Source organism: Adelges cooleyi, unplaced genomic scaffold (assembly GCF_023614345.1).
Source record: "Adelges cooleyi isolate 19-005CV unplaced genomic scaffold, UGA_ACOO_1.1 ACOO_flye_CR_arks_rails_tigmint_CR_PRNA_41, whole genome shotgun sequence".
Classification (NCBI taxonomy): Eukaryota; Metazoa; Arthropoda; class Insecta; order Hemiptera; family Adelgidae; genus Adelges; species Adelges cooleyi.
The window spans coordinates 1457652-1482614 of record NW_026096090.1 but is presented as its reverse complement, the minus strand read 5'-3'; the positions used below and the strand labels follow the sequence as shown (position 1 = coordinate 1482614).

Here is a 24963-nt window from a genome sequence, read left to right as displayed (position 1 = left end):
AAAATTATTTATATTATAGAATTGAGTTCCGAGTTCGTCAATAAAAATATTTAACAGAAAAACTTTTATTAAAATACCTAAGTTTATAATGAACCATTATTAAAAGACTTTAATCATTATTAATAACACCTATATTATCTATTGTTAATTTCATAGATAAAATGCTGGTCATAATATTGAACATCATATTCCCGCTCTTTTTACAACTCTAGTCGCTGTTATCATAATTTTAATTCATAGTAATAGCACAAAATAACTTCCTATAGTTTTTAACTATTTTTTTGTAGTAGTAAGTAGCTTTCTATTATTCAATAAATAATAAAATTGAATGGTTAAATAATATAATTAATTAAACTTTAATAATTGACTTTAATTTGGAGTTCCTCAGCGATGTCTCAAGATAGCAGGTATGTGTGATCATGGGTGGGAAATGTACACTAGTACACTAAATGTTACACAATAACTATATTTATGCATACTCTACCTATGATTTTTTTTATTTTAAAGAACGAATGATTATGTACGAACAGTTGAAGATGTGAAGAAAGTAATTGAACATGCCAAACTTTCGGAAGATGATCTAAAACCGAATGTCCAACCAATTTATTTTGGGGAACAATTTGAAAATTATAAATTATTAGAACTCGATGATGACATTTTATCGGATCTCAAATGCGGTCAAACGTTGGTTTTGGATTAAATTCTACATATTTTTATTTTATTTGAGAAAACTACTAAAATAATTGTCTAATAACTAATTATTCATAAACACTTTTCTAGTGTAGTTTTTAAAGGGGATAAAAATGAGACGGCTGTGTTATGCACGAAAACCAAGACCTATGATGTTAAAGAGGCAGAGACTTCTAATGCAATTTTATTATTACCTAATTTGACATTTCCAGATGAGCAATCTGAAGAAAATGAATTAATTAATAGAAAAGTATGGTAAAATACACTTTCAACATCAAGTATTTGTATATGTTCTATTTCCTCAACTGTACAACAATAATGGTAATTCCTGCTGAGTTCCCAAGGTGGTTTGGATAGGCTTCTTAATGTACAGATTTGGACCTGTCCTTAGATCTTTACCGGAACTTACATTATTTTTATGCTGTTAGGATTATTTTTTTTTTATTTGTGTAGCAACTCCCAAAAAGTTTCAATACAGTATAAATAACTGATAAAAATAAATACATAACTGTAACTACATAAACATATGCAATTCAAATCTAATTAATGATTTAAGATTTAAATTAAGTGTATAATTGTAGTAAAAATGTGTTTTTCAGATCGTTGGCATATTTCACACTTACTTTGAAGTTAGACCTTGTAAACCACGATTAAAAAAGTTAACACACTTGTTAAGCAAGTGTAGTTATAAAGGATCAGAGTGTGAAAGCGAAATATTGGAGACTTGTGAAATGTACACCTATGAAAAGTTGTCAGCAGTAGTACAAGCTAGTGATGGCGAGCTGAAAGAAGCTTTGAAAGAAATAGGCGCATTTCAAATCAACGGTATTACTTAAAATACAAAAAAAAAATATTATTGTTTGTTTGTAATATAACAATTTATATATATAATTAGAATATTGGAGAGTGCTCCAATTTGACTATGAAGCTAGAGTACTATCGTATTTATTAAATTTAATCGATGAACAGTCATGGCCATACAATGCTGTACCAATGGATGAAACAATAAAAATTCTCAGCGATTTAATACCTTCAGTAATATTGCACCATATCATTGACAAATATAGTACATGGTGTTTATCTACAAATTTAAGTAAGCAGAAATGGTGTTCGGTGTTGGTAGGTATTTTTGCTCAAATATATGCCTTCAAAAAATGTAGTAACACTTGATTTAGCTTAGTCTATTGTGAGCGCTGATCATGAAAGAGTTTCTACCAAAATATGCGTTAACTCTAATTTTGAAAAGTGGAATCATTTTTGTGGTAAAGGATATTTTTAAATATTTTATGGAAATTAAGTAGTAGTATAAACTTACTATAATTCAGCGAGTTAAACTTAAAGATTATTACACATTTTTTATATTTTATATACAAATTGTAGAGTATACAGAGAAATGTAAAAATATAATTTTTTTTAATCTATTATATAGGTGAAACACATCGCTCGTTAATTGAAGACAAAGTATGTCGATTTCTTGCCATAGTCCTTTTAAGGCCGTGTGAAAAGTTTAATTTTTTCGACTTCCAAAGAGCCTGGCAAGGGAGTGTGCCGGAAGGTAACTATACTATTTTTTACACTTGATTATTGAAATGACAACATTTCGTGTTTTAATACAAATTAAGTTTTTTGATTTTTATACTAACACTTTAATTTGTTTTTTAGGTATGACAACAGACTTAAAACAACTTGAAGGTACTGTACTCATTGATAAGTCCAGTCACCCACAGACCATTTGCTATTTTAATGAGCAAGACTTACCAGATGACATAGTTGAAAGAATTCAATACTTGTTTCAAATTCGAGAAAAATGGACATTCAATGAAATTCGTCCATTTGTTGAGTAATAAAAAAAAAAAAAATAAGAAATAAATGAGTATTTATTAGAAAAAATGTTTTGTTTTTTTCCAGGAGATTAGCGACCGAAAAGACCAATGTCAACAATTTGTTAGCCAAACACACTAGAGCAACGACTTTCGAAGGTGTACGATACTATTGTTCAAGGCATAGTTCAAAATAAATACTTAATAAATAAAAATGGCATTTGCCATTGTATTATATTCAATATTATTTTAATTACATTATTTTGTCATGGTAACATAATGTTTGTATTATGAAAAAAATCGTCCTGATCCGATTTGCTTTACATAATTTTAGGTATATATTATATTTGTACCACTTAATCTGTTAAAAATCCCCATCAATGGTAAAATAAGGGTATACATAAATCAAATAATTATTATGACATATAAATGTTATATATACAAAGTGTATTACAATGAGCCGACAAAATTATACACATTTAAATCTGTCAAATCATCGTGCTACACTCTTTACATGTACACACATAAAACAAAAACAAGTTTTAATAAAATATTAATATGTTTGTTGATTTACTAGAATTCAAAAAGTGAACAAAAATTACACATTATGACAGCCAACAAATTTAATAATTTAAATTAAAAAATACGAAATTACATATGTACAATATTACAGTAAAGTTAATATATATATATACTTTTTTAACAATATTAATTACTTCTTAGATTAATACTGAAAATTACATAATATCAGCTACCCATTAAGTGAAAAAAAAATATATATATTATGTATATCAGTCTATGGATTCCGGTATATAATAAAATTATTCATTATCATAGTCTAGGGATTGCTCATTTGCTGATTTTCATCAGTTGTGAGTAATATAAAAATTTGTTACTGTAATCATACTTTTGCGTTAAATATAAATATATAATATACATATATTCATAGTTATTATTGTTGTTTATCATTATTATTATTCTTTTATTTATTTATTTTGTTAAAGGAACAATGTAATGTGTTTATGGTTTGTTAAGTTGTCTTTTATGCCTGCGGCACACCGCAGTGCAACATGGGTCTGAGCATGATGACCATTTAGGACACTTTTTACGGTCACATCTCACTTTGCCGTCCTGAAACAAAAAGCAAAATGTCGTTAATAAAATTTTGCGATTTACCCATTAATTATCAATATAAATGTATGTAACTAAATTTCGTTGATTGCTTGCAACATGGGTCATACATGTATAATAATTGGACTACTTTCCAGATCCTATTATTTGTATTTCTTAGTTGATATAATACACATAAGATGTATACATACTTTACACTTGCAGTTAATGCATTTGACTTCACCATGAGAATAAATTTTCGGATGCCACTCCTGTCCGTTTTCGTAAGGTCCACCGACAGGATAACTGCATCCGCCATTGCTCAAAACGTCAACATCCGAAAAGCCACTTTCACCGCTGGACTGCTGGTCGCCTTGAGTAAGTTGAACTAATGGACCAGCTGGTTTAGACGTCGTTTGCAAGGTAGACGGGCACGCTTTGCAGCATGAACGTTTTGTCGGCCTAATAGCTACTCTCTGATCGCATTCCAGTGGTGGACAATCCATACGTTGACATTTAATTTTTAGTGATGTACTCTATCAAATAAAATTATGTTCGATTCAAATACAATAATAATTAAACAGTTGAGTAGTAATTTGATGCAATCGGCTATTTACATTGCAGTGACACAGCGTACAAGTATCGAACCCATTGGGTGGCAAATAAGGATGCCAACTACTGCCACCTTGGAACTGCTGTCCGGCCAACCAGCACGAGTTTGTCGAATTCCTTTGGTTTTCCAACACGTTGTCTGAAAAGTATCAAAACGTCACACGTCTTACTGTTTTTTTCGGGCATACTGCAATGTAAGTTTAACATTTCAATACCTTCGCAAGTCGGACAACACGTTCCCGGTTTCGCCGAGGGCACAGGACACTGGACTATTGGACAAATAATCAAGTCGCAAGTGACCCTACCATAATGACAGTTGCACATGTAACATTCATCCACGGTAGACGTCCACTGGGCTCCGTGTTGGTAGTATTTTTGGCCATGGAAACAGCTCAACAGCGACGGGTGCTGTTGTTCCGATTCGTCGTTGTTCATCAAAATGTTGTTGGAGTCGTTTTCGCTTGCTTCCCGAGCGAAGCACACAGTAGGCACGTGCACCTGTCCAAGACACGAATAACAAATATTTAGGTATACAGATAAGAAAATAATATAAAAAAAAGGCTAAGCCACAAAACTAACGTGTTTCCATTCGGTTTTCAGTACAGACTGACCGAGCTTTGGGTCCCATAAGTCAACGGTCACCAAATTGACGTTCAACCGTAGTAGTTCTTCTTGGCTCAGGCCGATGACGTATCCTTCGAACGTGGGACCTTCGAACTCTTCGAGTAGTCTTCTGAATACCGGCGCTCCGTGCACCAATAACGGCGAGTCCTCGATGTACAGTTCAAATTTTCGATTTTTAACATTGGAACCGGATAAAACGACCTGCGCGACAATCGGGTGGTTTGATCAGTGAGTGACACACTTCTATCAAACTCATAAAAATGTACATTACAACCAATTGGCATTTGGCAGAGCGCTTTTAAGATTTCTGGAGTTTTTTTTTCATATAAAAAAATTGTCCGACTTGTAAAGGGTGAAGGCCTTTGTAAAACAGTAGTTTTTTTTAGCAATAAGCTTTAAGTGTTTTAGAGAACCTAACGTTATAACTTGTAATAATTTTTATTTAAAACGTCATAGTTCTCGCCCACCAACGTACACCCTATTACTACAATTTACAAACTCAAATTATTCCTATGGGTATGGCCACTAAAAAAATAGGCTACCGATTCAGAATCAGTATATAATTAAATAATGACCTTCAAATTTCAAGTACATATTACCAACATTTTTTGGCATTGCTTTACATTACAATAGAATACGTTTATTATATGTTTATAATTCATACTAAATGTTTTTTTTTTTTTACAGAAAAGAAGGCCGATTATAGAAAAACAATAAAATATTACAAATCGAGTACGTTTAAGAGAAAATTAATAAAATCGGGAGTTTTTAAAAAAGCTGAGTGAGGAGAATCGTTTAAATAGCAAATGCTAATGGTATGTCAACCTATTATTTGTATAGTATCATGCATAAGGCTATTTAGAAACGCAGTGGCGGTTCCAATCTTCGGTATTACACACGCTAAAAAACACAGTTCTGGATTCGCCACTGTATTCAGCTGGTAAGTAAAAAGCATTTAAAAATACATTAGGCGCTCACTTCGTATTGGAGCGTACAATCCGAATCCACGATCGCCCAGAGGAGCCCTACTGAGGTGGACCGATCATCGTGGTTGGAGAGTAACATAGGGCCGGCTGAGTCTCTAGCGTCGGCCACGGGCCTCCACGACAGCCTGCCTCTGAAACCTGACGACCCGCTGACCAGGCTGAGTTCTTCGGCGTACAGTTGTTCCAAGTGAACCGGTCCCATCGTCGAGACGGTGCCGTTACTCCAGTCCTGCACTACAGACTCGGACAAATCTATGGCGGACACGCGGGGTTCGGCGGACGCTGCAATCCGATTAAAGCAAAACGTTTTTGAGTAAATACATTATAATATTATTGTAATAATAATAATGTAAAAAAAAAAAAAAATGCGGTAACTGCGTTTAATCAAATGCACGATATCGTTATTATTATATTATTATGTTTATCTATTTTTAAAATATCTCACCAATAGCCAACTCGGTGACTGCGTTATTGTCAAATTTAACGTGATACTCCAACGCTCCGTCCTTATTAATAAACGTCCAAGCCACACCGCTGGTCCTGCCAAAACGCATTAAAAACAAGAGCATTATTCAAAACGATCGGAACCACGCCAGATAGTTAAAATGCTCCAACCGCCAAGCGAATAATTTATTTCCGACTGTAATCGCCCAAACATTCGGCTAAACATGCATATTGTACATATACAACTCAACCCGAAACACATACACAGTATTATAATAACAATTATAATATATATATATGTATATATGTATTTTAGACTTTAGTTTAATAAGACGTAGCAGCGTACGCCGCTCCGAGACCGTTCGAATTAATGTGCATCCATTTATATGGACGCGCCGCCGTTTGTAAATGCATAATATACAACTATTAATACACATAATAATATATTTTTATAACGCGCGAAAAACATCGAAATCTTTAGAATTTTATGCTATAATATCTTCTTACGCATAATTGCCAAAATCCATAATATCTAAAAGGTAATAATTTCATTGTCCATTGCCCCCCCCGCTTACGGCACCAACCACTGTCTCCCAAAGTACAAAGATTGTGCGTTTTAATCGCGGAGCGTAAAAATCTTTTAAAAAACACACTTGTGCGGTCGTTTGATTGTGTGAGTTGTGACGAACTGAGGTCGTTCACACACGCGCATATTATTATCACACAGCTGAGACTTTATAGCTTTCGTCGAGCACATTAGATTTATGGATGGCGACAGACCAAAACCGCTACAACAATATTAAAACCCTACGGTTTCCCTTTCGTCGCGGGGTAACGCTCGTGTATTTTCCTCGTTGACGTTAGAAGCCAACAAGTTTGGCTCGAGCTATAAAAAAAAAAAAAAATGAACTAATCCGATATCTATAGTAATTATTGCATTTGTGCGTTTCTTGAACATTGCACTATAACGAATACAGGCCGTTGACCGTTCGTTTTGCGCGTCAGATCTTTTGGGCCCATAATCACCGACCATAAAACCTCCCTAACCTACCCTACTATATATTTTTTTTATGAACATTTACGGTAGAAAAAGGTCGGCAAATGAGGAGATCTTATTGGATATTTTATACTTTACGATATTTCGTAATCAAAAATCAACGACATTTTCATGTGACATTATTCTCATTGAACACCTACCACAAACGATAACTAACCTCGTTTTCTTCGGGTCCGTCTGATAACCGTTCGTAACAACCACTGACTGGTAAAGATCGCAAAAAACCCTGGGCACGATCAAGCCCTGCAACTTGAAACCCGGCTGCTGTTTGGATTCGAGGACCACGATCAGGTCTCTACGGGACAGGGCGTTCAAGTCGGAGAACGTGACCGGCGATCGTACCTCAACCGTTACCGACTTGTTGGTCAGTTTCTCCACTCTGATCGTCTATGAGCAAATTAGAAAATAATCATAAACATCGAATTTCCACCGCCAGGATCAAAATGTCCGGTCTCACTTCTTCGATGACCGTCCTTTCGTCTTCGGTCGTGTACTTCAATTTAACCGAAAACGATCCACTGTCTTGACCGATCGCCGCGATCGCTCCTCCGTTGAACACAATCTGCATGTGTATTGACGGAGATATGGTCGAAATTGACACTATGGCCGTCCCTCCGGTATCTCTAATTTGACCGGTCATCAGCGAGCTGAATGATTCAGTGTCCAAGGCCTTGTACCTGTACAAATCAGCAATAAGTAAACCGTATACGTTAAATGATTTACACAATGGAAACGATGGACGAACAGTTAGATCATCCAACAATAAGGCTTCCAAGAAGCAAGTTAAAAAAATGTTTATTAGAACATAGTGGCACGACGAAGAAGGACCAAGACACTCCCTTTTGGCGAGGAAATGATCTGACCGGATGTACATATATTTTAATTGTAAGTGCCTCTTAAATTGTCATTTTTTAAAACAAATCATAGTCACCGCCAGTATAATACCACAAATACGACTTACGTTAATACGATTTAAAAATTTACCTATAAAAAAGTTAAACATGTTGTGTTTATACCTGAACAAATGTCCACCAATAATGGCAGTATCCCAGACCAAGGACACCGATATTTTCTCTTCCCGTAATAACCGCTTGTAGTCTTTAGACACCCGTCTCCAAACCCCGCAAATTTTATCGGTAGAATTTTGGTAAACCGTACCTGGCAAAAGTGTCTGCAACAAATCGCATTCACTTGATACATGTTACGTTTTTAAGTTTAATTTTAACAGCATTAATTGATAAATTCCAAATAAGTCTAAATTCTAAGTTTTAGAATATACCTATACTTACAATTTCTTCAATTATGTTTCCATTGGCGTCGTTAAATTGCACCATCCTGGGCCTATCGGGTTTGTTGGTGTAAAACGAAAAGTACAAGTGTTTTCTGTAAAATGTAAATCGCCCGGTAGACACATGATCCAGCCCTGTTTCCGGCGTGGAGCCGGTCGGGATATCTGTTTTCTTAAAATCCCCAGTCTTCGATTGACCAGTTAGTACGGCCGCGAAATCTATGACACAAAGAAATCATAAAAAAAATTATTTATTGCGCTTGTAGATATGTAACCCCTGTGGATTTAACCGTATTTTATATATTTGTATAACAAATAACAAACTATCGTACTTCGTCTTATAATATAGTCTTACATATAGGGAAGATCTATTTTGTGGTTTTATTATATCATAATATTTTGTATTTATAAATTAAACTATGGCTTGGAGAGTAGAGTCACCAACTTCTAGTTCCTTTGTACTTATTAGTAACCCAATTTTATAGTTATAAATATATAGATTACAAATTGTATAATAAGAAGTAGTAATAGTTAAACTTAATCTATGGTATAGATAATTACAAGCTACCTGTTACAAGTATCACAATATGCATTATGCAATATTCTAGAATGCCGTTAATGATGTTTTATCTCATTTTTATAAAGCTTAACGAGATAATGAGTAAAGTGCTCCGCAATAACTCCTATTAGGTTGATCGATACTATAAATATTTATAAAAATGTATACGTAAAAACTAAAACACAAATAAGTACCTTCGCTCTTATATAAATATATATATTTTTTAGTGTTATACAGTTATAACAGTATTATTATTATTATCATCATAAAACCAGAGATAGACAACCTGTTTAAAAATACTAATACTATTTTAAAACGTTAAAAATGTTTAAATTAGGGTTAAATATTATTTTATTATTGTCTAATTGATTTATACTTTTACAAGTTACACGTACTTTAATAATTCTTGTTTGCCAAGTCATAAATCCCTAAAGTACGTGTAAACATTACATAATAACGAATGCAAGAGCCCATACATTAATTATACTACATTGTATACTATAGTTTTTACATACTAGCGTATGCAATGCCTATTTACAACGCCTTAAGAGGACACCACAACGCATATTTTTTAAGGAGTAAAGTATAGGCAATGTATAGGAGATATAAGTCTAGGGAAATTGCACTTTTCTGAAGAATTGAATAATTTTAGCGTAAATATACATTTAAAAAAGTTAAAGAACAAATTTTGATAAAAAAAATATTTCAACACCTAGTATTGAGAATTTGATAGATTGCTATGGATTCACATTAATGAAACATAAAAATAAATCATTTGATAAAACCAAATGAATAATGTCCGTTTGCACCAACTTTACTTTTAATTTATGTGAAGTGTGACTTACAGTTTTAGTATTGTTTAACTATTCTTAAATTTCAATTATAGTTTGCGGAAGCGTTTACTTACGTTTTAGACTCTTTTCCTCTTCATCTGGCGGATCTTGAACAAACTCATCTGTAACCCATTGCAAATTAACATTATTAATATATTTTTTGTTAAACTTATATGTATGAGTAAAAATAAAAAAGTATTATGAATGAAATGGGCTGGTATGTATAAAAGTTAGGTTTCAAGTTCCCGGCGTACCTAAAATTTGATTGTTACTATTATAAAAGCACTATACACGTGTTTATATACTTTATATAGGATGAACATGTATATATAATCTGCACTGAACCTTGATGGTGTCGGCTCGTCTACCCGTCTATACTGCCAAAGTATTTGCGCACGCCAAACTATTTTTGTCGTCATTTGGAACGTTATATAGTGAGTATATAGATTATACAAGTTTTGGTACCTAGTAAAAGCGTGTATACACACACTGAGAGTAATAGTACGTGGCGTGTGTAGTGTGGACAAAATGGAAAAAAAATGTCGCGAGAAAATTGTCAAACTCAAATAGTGAAAAAGACAAACTAACAATATTTGAGTTTATTTATTTTTATTAACTTCAAAATTTAAGTTAAAAGAAAAAACTAGCTAGTAGACACACTAATTAAATATTCATATAGCTCCCGAGACAACAAAAAAACGGTTATAAATTTATAGTCGTGACTAATTTGATAAACGCATAGTTGGACGTTTTAGAAAACCCAAATATTTTTATTTAAAATCGGTATATTCGCTTTTTAAGAAATAGAAAGACCTATAGAATGATGTACTTCACAAGATTTACAACTGTCTGAATTAATAAGCTAGACTTAGACTTTGAGAAAATATTGCGATGCTAATAAAATAGTCAACGAGCTAAAATATAACAAAATTATTTTTTTAATGGGCAAAAAAACAAACATTTTCGTATTGGCCAAAAGCAATTAAATTTCTAATAATATGTACATCAGAAACTATATTCATAAATGTACTTCAACATAACTTTATCACTTATATCTATAACATTGTTATAAAAAAAAAAAATAATGATAAAAGCTGTTAACGTTATTTTGTGTTTTTAGTTAGTTTATTTATTAATATTTAATACAACAAATCAATAATATTAATTAATTATGGCATTTGTACCTTAATTTAACGTTAATATTGCATTGTTAATTTATTCCATTATTTGTTTACTGTAGCAATCGAATAAGTTTTCATATTTTATTAATTGCATAAGTTATGAATTATAATTAACACCAGCGTGCCAAATTATAAACCCAAACGAAGTGCATACACGTGCATAATGACAAACCATGCTTATCAAGTATTTCAAGTATTTAATTCCGCCTTTTGTAGATTAAAGCTGTAATGCATCTGTTGTACCTATAAATCTAGTTTTTACTAATAAGGCGTTACAATCCATGACCTATTGTCCGTCAGCGACAAATAATGATAAATGCAGTTCACGTTTTGCGAATTATTGCATTTTCCACATTATTATAGTCATAATAATAATAATTATTGTCACATGCTTCAATAGTATTGTGCCATTCTGTTCTTGTTTGTTAGTGCGCGAAGGTCATTCATTAGAAATGGGTTAATCAAAGCAACCTGAGAGAGAAAACTACGTTATTATTAAGCGTTAAAAAAAAAACAAAGTCGTAGATAACAATAATAAAAACTTTTGACTCTCTTTTGCTTTGTTGCAATATTCACTGCATTGACCCAGAGACATAATAATAACAATAATAATATTGATTATTTATCAAACACCGGATACGACCCTAGTCGATTTGCAAATGTAAAACAGATCAATCATAAATCCACGTTGTACAAAATCGATACCTAAAATATTAAGGAAGGCAGTTGACACATTCGATTTTTCAGATAATAATTTATTGTTGTACAAAGTCTAAGTGACGCACATACACTATTTTAAGTTCCACCTACCCATCGACCACGACTACTTAATAGACTTTGATAATATGTAATTTTACAATCTCGTGTTCTGTAGATGTGTCACTGCCTTTGTAATCTTGTATTTTACTATTTAGCGGCCGAGTAAATAATTAAAACAATATCTTCAGAAAATAATTGATAATAATTTACTCAAACCCGCTAAAGTTAAAAAAATAGTAATGGACAATGGCAAATATAGTATTGACATTGTAAATTATAATATTTGGTTTCTTTAATGTAGTTGTTCACCTACAATAAAGTTTTTTTAGGTACTAATGAACTTACAAGTTATTGAAGCGAATAAAATATATTAATTCAAAACATGAATAAACCTCGGAATAATTCGTTTTTTAGATTTCGCTCAGGTCTGTATAAAAAATATAGATTAATTTATTTAAAAAAAAAAACAGTTAATTGGTTAATTTCATAAATAATTCAAATTCAAACGCACACCGAGCATGCATATTAATAAAGATTTGTAATTGAAACTATTTTCGTACAATTTATAAAATAATAATATAGCATTCCGAATAGCCCGAATAGCTTAATAGTAGTGTTATAGTAATAACATGTTGAAGATTACAGTAGGTTAATAGTATGTGCAAAATCAAATAGTGTAATACAAATACGAATTGCGACTTACTGGCATCTTCTCCGGGACAAGTTTTACAACATTTTCCTGGCAATATAGTAGGTTCTTCGCAGTTAGGTTTCGGACAATCGTTTTTTATATTACGACACTGCGTCCGACCAATTATTCGCCTCTTTTTTTGCACCTAAACGACAAGTGTTTAAAAATATATACGTTATACAGATTAGTTCATGAATCGTTTCGGGCGAGTAATCAAAATTCAAAACAGTTTTGTTTCATTCGGTTTTCCGGTAAGTCAAAACTTATGCAGCGTGTACAGTGTAATAAATTCAATAAACACTAGAAACGAGGAAGTCGAATGTTTTTTTTAGCCAACGATTTGCAATTATAAAGTGATGTTCGTTCAACATGGTAAATTATTTAATATTAAAGTTTCCTAAACGTAAAATCTGCATATTTTTTCTATAAATTAAAATGTATATTGTGTATCTTAAACTACTACTCAGCCATTCGAAATAAACTATGTCGTAACTTGTGTAGGGCAAAACAATTTAGTTTTTCTTTTTTATCAACGATGGTTCAGTTGGCGAGATGTTATGCATCCATCTTGTGGTACTATTTAAGTTCTACATAAATCAAATTCTACTTAAGTCAGTGGCGCAAGGGAAAAACCTGAGTAGTGCTAACATTTAAGTATGACCGAAACGAATAAATCCCGGTAAGAATATATTAAAACATAATATTGCGTTACGTTAAACAGCATATCTCGTGCTCAAAACACTAATTATTATTCCATCGGGTGTTACCTATTAATTTCAAGGTGTACGCTTATTGTTTTATTCCGAATCGCGTTGTACGAAATTAATTAAAATAAAAATATATATATATATATTTAAAAAAATAGTCTGACAAATGAAAAATTACCCATACCGTGTTACTGTATCGAGTATAATATACGCGTTCGGATATTTTTTTTTCTTTCTGCGGATCTGTTGGGGTTTTTTTTTCAATCATTTCGTCGCTTATATTATTATACGATGGATGTGTACGATAATAGTATGGATTTATGGCCACGGCGTTGTTTCTCGTGCCCTTTTTTTTTTTTTTTTAGCTGCCTTATAGTTTTATTCATGAGTAGCGCGGCGTGGCGGCTGGCTTTACAACGGCGGCAACCGATTGTTCCCCGGCCGTGCGATGGAATGTGTGAATCTGATCTCGATTGTTTCGATCAACTGAGTACACGCGACACAATTGAACATACACACACACACACATACTTAAGTACGCATAAGAATTCTAGCGGACATCCCGAGTAGCTGCTTCTCACCCTCCTCCACGGCGACCGAGCACGTCCACGGCCGGTCTCTTCCGTCAAAATTGCACGCGGGCCAACCTCATTCCTTCACACGCGAAAACAATGCACTTTTAAGTACACCCATGCGGACGCGCGCAGCCATGATGACAATAATAACAACAATAATACACTTTAAATCGGTTATAGGTATAATGATATATCGTGACACGGTCGGCCTGCACACGGCATAGGCAGCACTATGATATCTGCCTATACACCGAGAAACATGCATGAAATACAATATATTATTATAGTAATAACTTTGTAATTACCGATGGGTCAGCTATTGAAACGTCACAGAAAAGATTTTCCAAAAACATACTGTTTTGTTATAGTTTTACATGTGCCCATCATTTGTATTGTTCGAAAAATACACTGAAGCGATTTTTAGTGCCGGAACGGGGGAAATATTACAATATATTTTATAATACTGATATTGACTTGCCTGAACGCATTCACACTTGATGCAGTACATGACACCGAACGGTGGCCCTAAATCGGCATACCACGTCGACCCAATCTCTTTGAGCTGCTTGCCGAACTGGCATTCTGCAATACATAAAACACAAAAAAATCATCGGTTAAAGCGTATTTCCAAAACCGACTGAGCTGACTGCGATTGGGATACCAAAAAAGAAAGCGTGATTTTGGACTTAAAGCGTTGATGTGGAGTGTTATATTTATTTATAAAGTAGGGCTAATACTTACTGAATTCTATCAACACTATAAGGATCTCTATTACAACTACTTTACTCAGAGCAAGCCGTGGTTCTTAATATTATATCAAGGTTTAGATACAGTTGTTCCTATACTATTTTAAGCTTAATGAAAAACAATTTGTTTTCTCCTATAAATATATTTTTCAAACATTAAAACAAACAAAAAAAACATTAGGCAACATAAAATGTTTTAATTAATTTGTAAAAGATGATAAATGATTTTGATTACATTTTTACCGTAGCAATAAATTATTAAAATAATATACTGTTTAATGAAAATGATGCACTTTTATAACATTATTATAATTGTTCATTATGTATAATACACATATATACATTATGTACTATAATATTATTTACCGCGAAAATAATATATTTTATTCGCTCCAGTATAAATTGTACATTTCTATTGTTTATTACACTTCGATTGACGTTATTATGAACACAGAATACTATATGTAATATATTTAGTACATACTGTCCTGATGACAACGTAAAAAAACCTTGAATTTGACAGTCTATTTTGCCAACCAAAATTTTTCCATTAGCTAACTAACGTGCCAAATGTATAAAATAAGCTACAACTACCACTAAGTGGTTAGGTTAGGTTATACTAAGTGGTTACATCATAAAGCATTAAAATTTTAATATTTTTTTATTTATGATATAAATGTGTTTCTACTTTCCTTGGAATGTTCTAGCCCCTAGGTAATTACTATTTTTACCTGCCATAACGATCATAACTAATGTCTTAGTAGTATGTGTTATACATAGTATATTATATATACATATAATAACCGTATATTGCCTGTAATATATTTTTTGTATGATGTTTAAAAAATTAATTTCGAATGTAATTTACAGTTTTATTAATGAATAAAACATGGAACACATATTCTTGGAGCACTAAATGATTATTGATTAGCTATTGTAGCTGACTAGTGAATATTTTATATTTTTATAACAATGTTTTTTCAAAGATTAATTTTAATAAAAGATAAGATCCACAAGTATAATATTATGATGTTGAATCTAATATAAAAATACATCACCTAAACAATATAAAGTAATAGAGCTAAAAAATGGTGAATTCTCGAATGAAGAGAGATTCGTTGTAAATATTGTCATTTGTCATGAATACATTTCGTTTGCCGAGGTAGACATTACTTAAAAAATGAATTATTGCCAAATATTTTAAGTGAGTTAGTTTGGTAATATCCAAATACATAAATAAGATAGTAGCGATTATCGTTTTGAAACTGAAAACTAGAAGCAAAATAAAGATAGAAGAGGTTTAACAACAAATATAATGTACTCGTTTAGAGTACAAAAACATTAATTATTAATATTATCTGTATATATCTAATTATTAATACAGTTTTGGCAATCAACCAATCACGGAACAAATACCTAGTTATAGAAAGAATATCAATTATGTTCAAATATTCGAGAATGCCGCTTGTTTTCAAAAAAATTATCAGGGTTTATTTACTGATTGACAATACCAAATATACGCTTTCTTGACGAATAGGCTATAATAAATTATAACTATCCGATTGTATACCCGAATGCGTGTAAATTGTGTTCAACAACCGACTTGGAACGCCTAACAAAAAAAAAAAAAATACTAACGATTCTGCAGCTCATTAGCATGATGTAAATTCTAGTTTGGATTAAGCTTATTTTTTTTTTCATTATTATTATTATCATAAAATATTGCAACGAGGCGGACGAACGTGTGGTTTTTATAATTGGGATTTCCAGGTATAAAAAACTATGTTGTATATAAAAAAAAAAAGCACTTTTTACTCGTGCGGAGTTTATTATTATTATTATTATTTTGCATTTGGTCGATCTTCAGGTCGTCTCGTATGAAATGATCATTATCGTTGGCGTTGTTTCTTATTGTTCAGAAATCAGATCACGGGCACGGCAGCCGGCAACGCAATGACGTGAAACATATTGGCGCCGGGCGACCACCACGTTTACCCGCCGTTTTTATGCACGCAACCGCCGAGCCGGCGCTGTCTTATTCCGCTGTGACCAGTTTAGTTTCTTATGGTTATCATTATGTATTTATAATTATTATTATTATACCAGACACTACTGTTGTGTCTACGAGTATTGTACGCACCAAGGAAGCTATACGGTCGGGCGTTAAAGGGATGGGGCGGCAGGCAACAAGTTTAAACGCACATAAAACTATTTTAATCGTTTTTGCGGCATCGTCGGCGGTCGTGTGAACACGCATAAAAGTGTTGTACACGTGATCGTCAGCGGCTGATAGAACATATTAATAACGGTCAGATTAGTGATAAAGACCTAAGAGTATGTTATGTCCCCGAGTCGACATAAAGGAGGCCTCTGTACTCGTCACCCCTTCATCCCTGTTTAGTATCGGACATTTTAATTTAAGTCAATTATATATATATCGTCGGTTTATTAGAATAACCGTTTAGCTACTACACTACTGTTATACGTGTCAAGACTTCAGTATTTTCTATAGATATTTTTGGTAAATGGGCATAAACAAACTACAACGAGATATTCTGATATTGAAACACTTATAATTTATTTAAGACGTGTGATTAAATACTAAATAGTGCTAATTTTTACTTCATAACACGGAGTAAGTAACAGAGTAAGAACAGTCCAATTAATACACGTTTAAACATGTAGTTGAACCCGATTTAACATAGTCCAAATTAGTTAATTCCCGGAGTTATAATTATGTAAAAACTTGTTTAGCTGGTTTAAATGCTTTTTTACGATTGGTATAAACTACGCTTGTAAACACAGTAAAATTTCTTTATCGTAGTTTAAATTCTATTAAATTACCATATTTTTATCAATGCAATACACCCTTTTAAATGTACATATAAAATGTAAATAAATATTAAATGTGCTAATATTGGCATCATCTATCTTCATTAAGTGAATGTAAAAACTATTATAAACAAAAACTAAATTCATGTATAGAAAAACAACGATATTGATTAAAAATACACTCCAAAAGAAGTCAAGGTCTTTTTTTTTGGCGTTACCATCACGGTTTTAAAATAACTAAATTTGCTTTAAAAGATCTTTTGTTTTCTTAATAACGCAACAACATATATGTTATAAATATATTTTAGAATGAAAATAGTATTGAGATCATTGTTTTACTATTAGACTTGAACTACGTCAAAAATCTGCGTTTCCGGCGACTCCTCCGCGTTTTTGGTATTGCTCTTTTACATACTCGATACGACCATTGATTTACACACCACACACAGTGTGCCAGTCACTAAACGACCGGCCGTCACCGCAGATAGATAATACACGACATTCATGTGCGAATGTATGTACAGTATGTCCCAGAAAGAGTGTAACACTGGTACACATCACAGCACAGGTTTTTTTTATTCAGTTTTTTCGAATTTAAGCAGAACACAAATATTATGGCTTAAAAACGCCAAAAAGCATATAACTTCAACAAACAATATTTCCCACAACAATAGTCACCGCGGGACATGCGGTACATAGCATAAGAAGTACGGCGTTCTAAACAGGTGGATCGCCGGTATAAGTATTATTCGACAAGAGGGTTTTCAATTTCAGTACAGTGTACACATATATGTATATTAGACCATACAGGGCAGATACGTTTCAGCCGGGGCGTAATGCAATAATTGTTGTTTAACCATCGTGGAGATTTATATTGTGGCGACCATTAATAAAGCTATACAACGAATTCGACGGCAATTATTGAAGCGTTCTAAGATAAAAGGCGCACGCTATTCATATTCCCCCCTTGCTTAAACGGTTGCAATAAGTTGCATACTGGTTGCGTCCCACGGTTTGTCCATCACTCACTGTCATCAAATAATATTATAATGACAAAAGTGATAAATACATGTATATTTTGTTGTTCTACCATAGCTAAGAATGTTTTAATCGCGGACTTTTCATCGCTATGTAAGGTTTTTTATACTGAAGTATTTGTAATTATTTGTTAAGAATTATTTAAAATTTAGTACTAAAGACAAGTACTCTTAAGGGATAATTCCCCTCTACCGACAACGGACTAACTATCCGCCCGAGAATAGCGGATTAGTTCAGTTAACCTCCTTGGAAGAGGCAAAGATTTTACTAAAATATCCATTTAACAAGCCAAGTTTACTACAGGCAACACGAGAGAGTAGTCTGACTCCGACTTGTGTCGTATTCACTCGTATACAAAACAATATATTATATAGACAAAATATAAATAAGCATTAAGCACCAGCAACGTTTAATAATAACTAATATGTTTTATAATTTTTTGGAAATCATCTTCATCCTAATGGGGTCGCGACGCGGCGCTGCTGTCAAAAGTTTAGAGCAATCGTGAAAGAGAAGACACAATTACATCGTGGGGCGACAAAATTTACATCCTCGACGTGTCCACGCGTTCTAGATATAATCCGCGTTGTCGAATGTAAAAGTTTAATATTTAGCGGTCAACGTTTACACGAGTAATTAATCAAAAAACTGTTAGCACGCGCCAAAAAAAAAAAAAATTAAAACAATCTCGTGTATTTTATTTCCAACTAGATCGTCCTAGATTCGCTTTATCTCGCGCAGTTTACACATAATTAATGATCAGTGACCGTCCACTGTGTTTATTTGTATTTCAATTTGTGGCACATACAAAACTTTAGTACAGAAAACACAATCGCCATGTAACCCACCCCGAATACTTTGCTGAATAAGCTACCGGTACTTGTTGTCTATTGATATAAACATAATATCTACCGGTTTGTGTTATAAAACGATTAAAATTTGTTACACTAAAAAATTTGCTACGTCTTATTATTTAAAATGATTTCTTTCAAAAATTTCCTTTTGTACTATCTGCATATTGAAGAAAGGGCTAAGCGAAAAAAGTGGCACTTAGTTACAACATTGTCGAAGTCGATCCCGAGTACATTGTACCACATTGCATACGCATCGTTATCGTTACAATTATTATTATTGACATTTGAGTATAATAATAGGCTATATTCGTCATTTAATTTGAAAGAACCAAACCCCCCTAACTCCCGAGCGAACGCTTCCATTTTTATTATAAAGCCGTCGTTTTCACCGCATAGTCATTTAGAAGGAAATAATTAGGATTGTTCGCGGTGATATATTAGAGAATCGCCGTAGTCGTTTTATGGAGATGACGGGGAAATCCTTTTGGCGAGCTGATGCGGAACACACGTTTGGCATATAACACAACACGACCGAAGCCCAAATCCGTATATACGCCACGTCACCGACACCCTATTATGGGTCCATCCAGCGGCAAAAAGGCGATAATTTATGCGCTATATAGGTGCAAAGTGCGTGGCCAAGTCGTTGGCTGCGTCTAGACGGCCCCGGCGCACCGCTTGCCCAGCTCTGGCGATTACTTGGCAGTTTTACGAGACCAGACCGTCGGTGTATCGTGTACATGTTAAAATATATTATTATTATTGTTGTTGTTATCAAGTACCTACGTATGCACAAACCAGTGCAAACGGTTTTGTTACAATTTTTTTTTTTTTTTTTTTTACAGGGGCGACTGGCGCCAAAATTTACTAACAACTTGACCAAACACCCCCCTCCCTTCTCTTCTAATGTGCAAAACGCAGGGTCAAAGTCAACCGTGATCGTCGTTCAGTATTTTGTTTTGGGGCCAAAAACCGAAACTTTGCTAATTAGCGACGGAAAAAAGGTTGTGGCTACGACTTAACTCAACGCGCACGTAACGAATGTAAATTATAATTTATGGTGAAAATGTCGTTAAAGTAACAGCTGAACGGGCGCAACAAATATTTAATACTTACTGTATTCAATAGACTGTACCTACTTTTTATTCAAACGCATCGCTGCCCAAGGCATTAGGTGATGATTTGTTAAGTTAAACGATTAAACAAAATGTGTTATTTATAATATTTGGTTATAATAATCATTTCAGATTTTGTTTTCGTCTCAGAATTTTGTATTGCAAAACATATTCTAGATATACATATTCTAGGGAACTGAGCAATAGAAGTTTATACTTACCCGGAAATAGAGGTAAAGATAAATAGTTATAGTTTATCTATACTTGCTTGACGGAGGGAAATGTCGGTAAAATATTGTTCTAAGAAAAATATTAGTCGTTGATGAATGCAAACTTTAATGTCTCAGTAACTCAGTAACTCTTCAATAACTCAGTGCCTAACGTGAACGCAAATCCCCTTGTATATATTTAGATAAATTCTAAGTCTTCCACTTTATTTGCGTTCAGAATGCTCAGTTTCTTATGACGGGCATCTCCCAACAGTCCAAGACATATATTTTGTACAAAAACAGCTAATTCTGCTGTCGTCAGAATTAAAAATGAATATTAAATACTACTAATCAATATTCATTATTTCAGTATTACATGTAAAATGTCGTACCCTATACTTAAAAAACCTGAACATAATAGTATAGTAAAATGTAAACACGTTGGCGCCAAGAGTAAACATTTTTTTTATAATATCTGTATCTTGGATTTAAAAGAACCCATCTCACATTAAACAACTTTGACAAATTACTTTGTATTAAAAAAAGATACTATCCGCCTATATGTTGTATTATTTGCCGTTAGTAACATACATTATTGGACAATGTACAGCATATGAATAATATAATATGAGTAATACATCAATTATTGCTAATAGCAATAACTAATCAATTATAATAATACAGTTAGTATAATATATAATATTAAACTATTTTATACAGTTTTGTTTAAAATTAAAAATATACTATTTAGATCAAAAGTGCAACTGTATAAATCGTAATTTGAGTCGTTTGGTATAGGTAAAAACCAACAGTGTTTATTAAATCGCTTTGATATAAAAGCCCGAGCACTAAACGGAACTCGATCGCCATGTAAGGGAATGGGAAAAAAATGAAAATATTTTACATATTTGTTACAAAACGCCTACGCAACAGTTTTACTGTTTATCTGATAAATAAAATGTACATATAATATGTGACAAAGACGCGAAACAGCAAAAAAAAATAATTTTTAGCGACAAAACACATTTTTTAGCCTTTTTCCCACTGTTATTTGTGATCTTTCTCATGCTCGTCGCTCGTCGCATGAACAACTGTATTTAATGTAATTTGTTGTGTCGGTAAGACACGGGACACAGTAATAACACATACAAAAGTTATCACGAGCAAACTAGTTGTAGTATTTTTTTTCTTTATTTGATATACAATGCTTACACGATATAATATTAGTAGTTAGTACAGTGACCGATCTTCAACGGCTATACTCACGATCATGTTTACACGATTTTCAAGACGTGTTTGTTAAATACATCACTCGACCACGCGGTAGGTTGATTAGCGCCGCTGATTACAATGTTTTTCTAACAAAAACAAAACGTCCATAATCAATAATGTCGCATGTGCGACGGTTCATGTTTGCATAATAACATTCAGATCGTGCGCAAATTATACACCTTGTTAAGTATATTATGTATTACATTATTGCAATAATTTCGTTGCGATTCGCCGGCGCAAATACATTATTTAAAACCAAGGTGGTTGGTAATTAAACTACGTACTATGATGATTCGTACATCGAAGAAGATCTGTAGATCGGTATAATATAAATAACTTAAAGTCGCTTGTACTTCATCAATATTGAAATGTATTTTTTATGTTATTTATTTTAAAAATAGAAGTTTAATAATAATGAATTTGTTCATTATTTGTTTGGGTAAAATGGAATACGTCAAAATAATGATTTACGTTTTTGACAAGAGAAGTTAAAACAAAGAAATGATAAAATACTAATTCCGGGGTTGGAAAATGCCCAACGCTAGCTTTTTGCAAATTGCAGGCAAGTTTAACCCGTATCGTATTAATGTGTTCAGTACAATGGCGTGCAGACAATTTTCTTCTGGGCAGTAATATGCAAAACAAGTTTGCCTTTTTTCATCATTAAATAATAAGTTAAACACTAAACAACAAGGAAAACGAATATGACATTCCCTCTAAAATGGCATGATTGGTTTAATTACTATGAAAACCCCCCGGACCTAGTAAAACGTGTTTTGTGTAGATTAATTTATGTTTAAATTAAAATTATATTTAATACTTCCTTCAAGGATGCTGTGATAGTGGGACTTGAAAAATGATCTACCTAATAAGAGTCCTAATTACTTTACCAATTCCATTAAGCTGGACTCCTAAAAAGTAGGGGGTTTAACGTTATCTTAACATGATGTGATTGCAATGTTGCTATTATAAATAAATAATTAACAAAATATAATAATATTATTATTCTGGAGGATAATCCCCCCTGAACACTGCTGTACCTAAATACGCCACTGTACTTTAGTATAATGTGGCGCTTTATCGTTATCAGTCAAAATCTGAGGCCTGGCATAACCGAGTACGTGTATGCCGGTTAATTTATTATTATTACTTCCTGTGAAAAACAAATATTTCTGGTTGGTCAAATAATTGTTTTTATTATTATTATCATAGTATTATAAGCGTTGTGCGCGAGAAAAGATTTTTCCGTGACAAGCCGTCGTGTATTATTATCGGTAGATAACGAAAGAACTGGACAACAAAATAGAAACCGATAAGAAGGCGGTCGATTCGAGAAAACTGATTTTCTCACGTTTTCTACTAAACCGGACGTCGGTGACAAACGATATATTGTGTAAAATAATAATAATAGTAATATGACATGTACACGTGCCGCACCCAAAGGATTTTTTTAAGTGAACAAACAAACAGCGAACAATAATAAACATGAAGATGTTTCCTAGTAGACATTTTAGAATAATATAATATAATCATCGGGCGACCGCAACATTATTAATATTATCATTATACTTAGTTTCCTTTATATATACATATATATATATATTATTAAAATTATAATAATAAATAATAACAGTAGTACAACTATAATAATATGAACGTTGTTGTGTAAAACAACGCACAGGGACGCTAAAAATAATACAAATATTGCGTTAATACTTTGATACGGTTGTACTGATGCCAAAAAAAAAAAAAAAAAAAATGAAGTGTAACGGACGGGACTAGAAAATTTTTCGAGGCGAAACGGGGTTTAGCATAAGACAAAGGGCGTTCGTTTCGTCGCCACCCAACACGGCACGTACCTGTCACCCTGTTGGGTTTTTTCGGCACGGCGTTCTCCTCGAGCAGCGGCGACTTCTTTCGGGCGGCCAAGCCAACAGCCACGAACGCAGCCAGCAGACACAAAGCGACGGCGGTCCATCTGACGGCCATCGCGACGGCGGCCAAAAAATTTGGCGCGCGAGCTTCAGGTGTTCTTATCGCACGGCGTCCAGCGCCCGCGGCGTGTCGTTATCAAGAGCCGGTTGACGACCGGCCGTCTCTCACGTGCCGCCCACGATAAACGACCGTCGGGCAGCGGGAAACGACATCGCGCACTATTTCCTAGGCAGTTGGCGAGTACGACGGCGACCAAGAAAAAATGTGTAATTTAATTTAGGTTGAAAATCGCGAAAACCGGCACACGGAAAGACGCGAGCCAGAAATGACGTGAAAAAATTTGATAATATTTTTATTATGACGATAGTACGCGTGGAGACGCCGGACGGCGGTGGACCTTATGCGGCGGACACGTGCTAACGATTCGCGTAGCGACGACACACTGGTAGCTGATGAGCGGCGGCAGACCCGTAGTAGTTGGTTCACTACGTTTATGAGGTACGCGCACTCGCACACACTGGCCGTCGGGTTGTAGACGGCTACGCGGGGCCATTTATTTCCACCCGCCGCAGCGTCGACCCGTCATTCAGGCGACAGCGCGGCGAGAAAAACGTGGGCACGCACCGAGTTTTGACGCCAGCAAGAGCGGCTGCGGCGGCGTCTGCAGACCGGCAGGTCGAACGCATTAATAATATTGTTATTATAAATTACTATTTTTCTAGCGGCGGTTGTAATTATTTCATTAGGACCGATCTGTAGCGACTAGCGTGGTGCACGCGCCTCCCGCGAGGCCAGTGGTGAGTGACGACAAATGATCGACGGCGTTATTTGGGTTTGGCCCCATCCACCGATTGTCTAGTAGACGCGCGCAGAAGAGGCAGCGTCCACAACGGGGCCGAGAGAAGTCACGAAAACGCGCCCGCGCAACGCTTTCCGAGGGGAAGTCCTTGCGTTTGCGGGGCTGTTTTTTACCCTCCAATCGCGCTTGCCGAAATAACAAGCATTTATAATTTATCCATATGTTTT

General features: G+C 33.9%; 2 protein-coding genes across 4 annotated transcripts; one reads left to right on the top strand and one right to left on the bottom strand.

Annotated features, from left to right (window-relative positions):
• The first annotated feature begins 198 nt into the window (after positions 1-198).
• LOC126841821 (sister chromatid cohesion protein DCC1) lies at positions 199-2752 on the top strand. 2 transcript variants are annotated; one of them, XM_050578490.1, is made up of 9 exons: positions 199-289; positions 381-407; positions 508-684; positions 781-940; positions 1290-1515; positions 1586-1783; positions 2120-2245; positions 2353-2530; positions 2599-2752. In XM_050578490.1, the coding sequence occupies exons 2-9, from the start codon at positions 391-393 to the stop codon at positions 2705-2707; spliced, it is 1191 nt and encodes a 396-aa protein (XP_050434447.1). In that variant the 5' UTR covers positions 199-289; positions 381-390; the 3' UTR covers positions 2708-2752. The 2 variants fall into 2 exon arrangements, with proteins under 2 accessions (XP_050434447.1, XP_050434446.1); XM_050578489.1 differs by having other exon boundaries at positions 233-407.
• On the bottom strand, positions 2753-24396 carry LOC126841820 (dorsal-ventral patterning protein Sog). Of its 2 annotated transcripts, XM_050578487.1 has the most exons (15): positions 23862-24395; positions 14415-14518; positions 12667-12799; positions 10098-10145; positions 8633-8850; positions 8360-8514; positions 7801-8020; positions 7501-7730; positions 6288-6382; positions 5835-6124; positions 4812-5057; positions 4448-4730; positions 4238-4371; positions 3833-4156; positions 2755-3641 (listed from the first exon to the last, which is right to left on the bottom strand). In XM_050578487.1, exons 1-15 carry the CDS (start codon positions 23989-23991, stop codon positions 3531-3533), a joined length of 2721 nt encoding a protein of 906 aa, XP_050434444.1. In that variant the 5' UTR covers positions 23992-24395; the 3' UTR covers positions 2755-3530. The 2 variants fall into 2 exon arrangements, with proteins under 2 accessions (XP_050434445.1, XP_050434444.1); XM_050578488.1 differs by lacking the exons at positions 12667-12799; positions 14415-14518 and having other exon boundaries at positions 2753-3641; positions 23862-24396.
• Between the last annotated feature and the right edge of the window lie 567 nt (positions 24397-24963).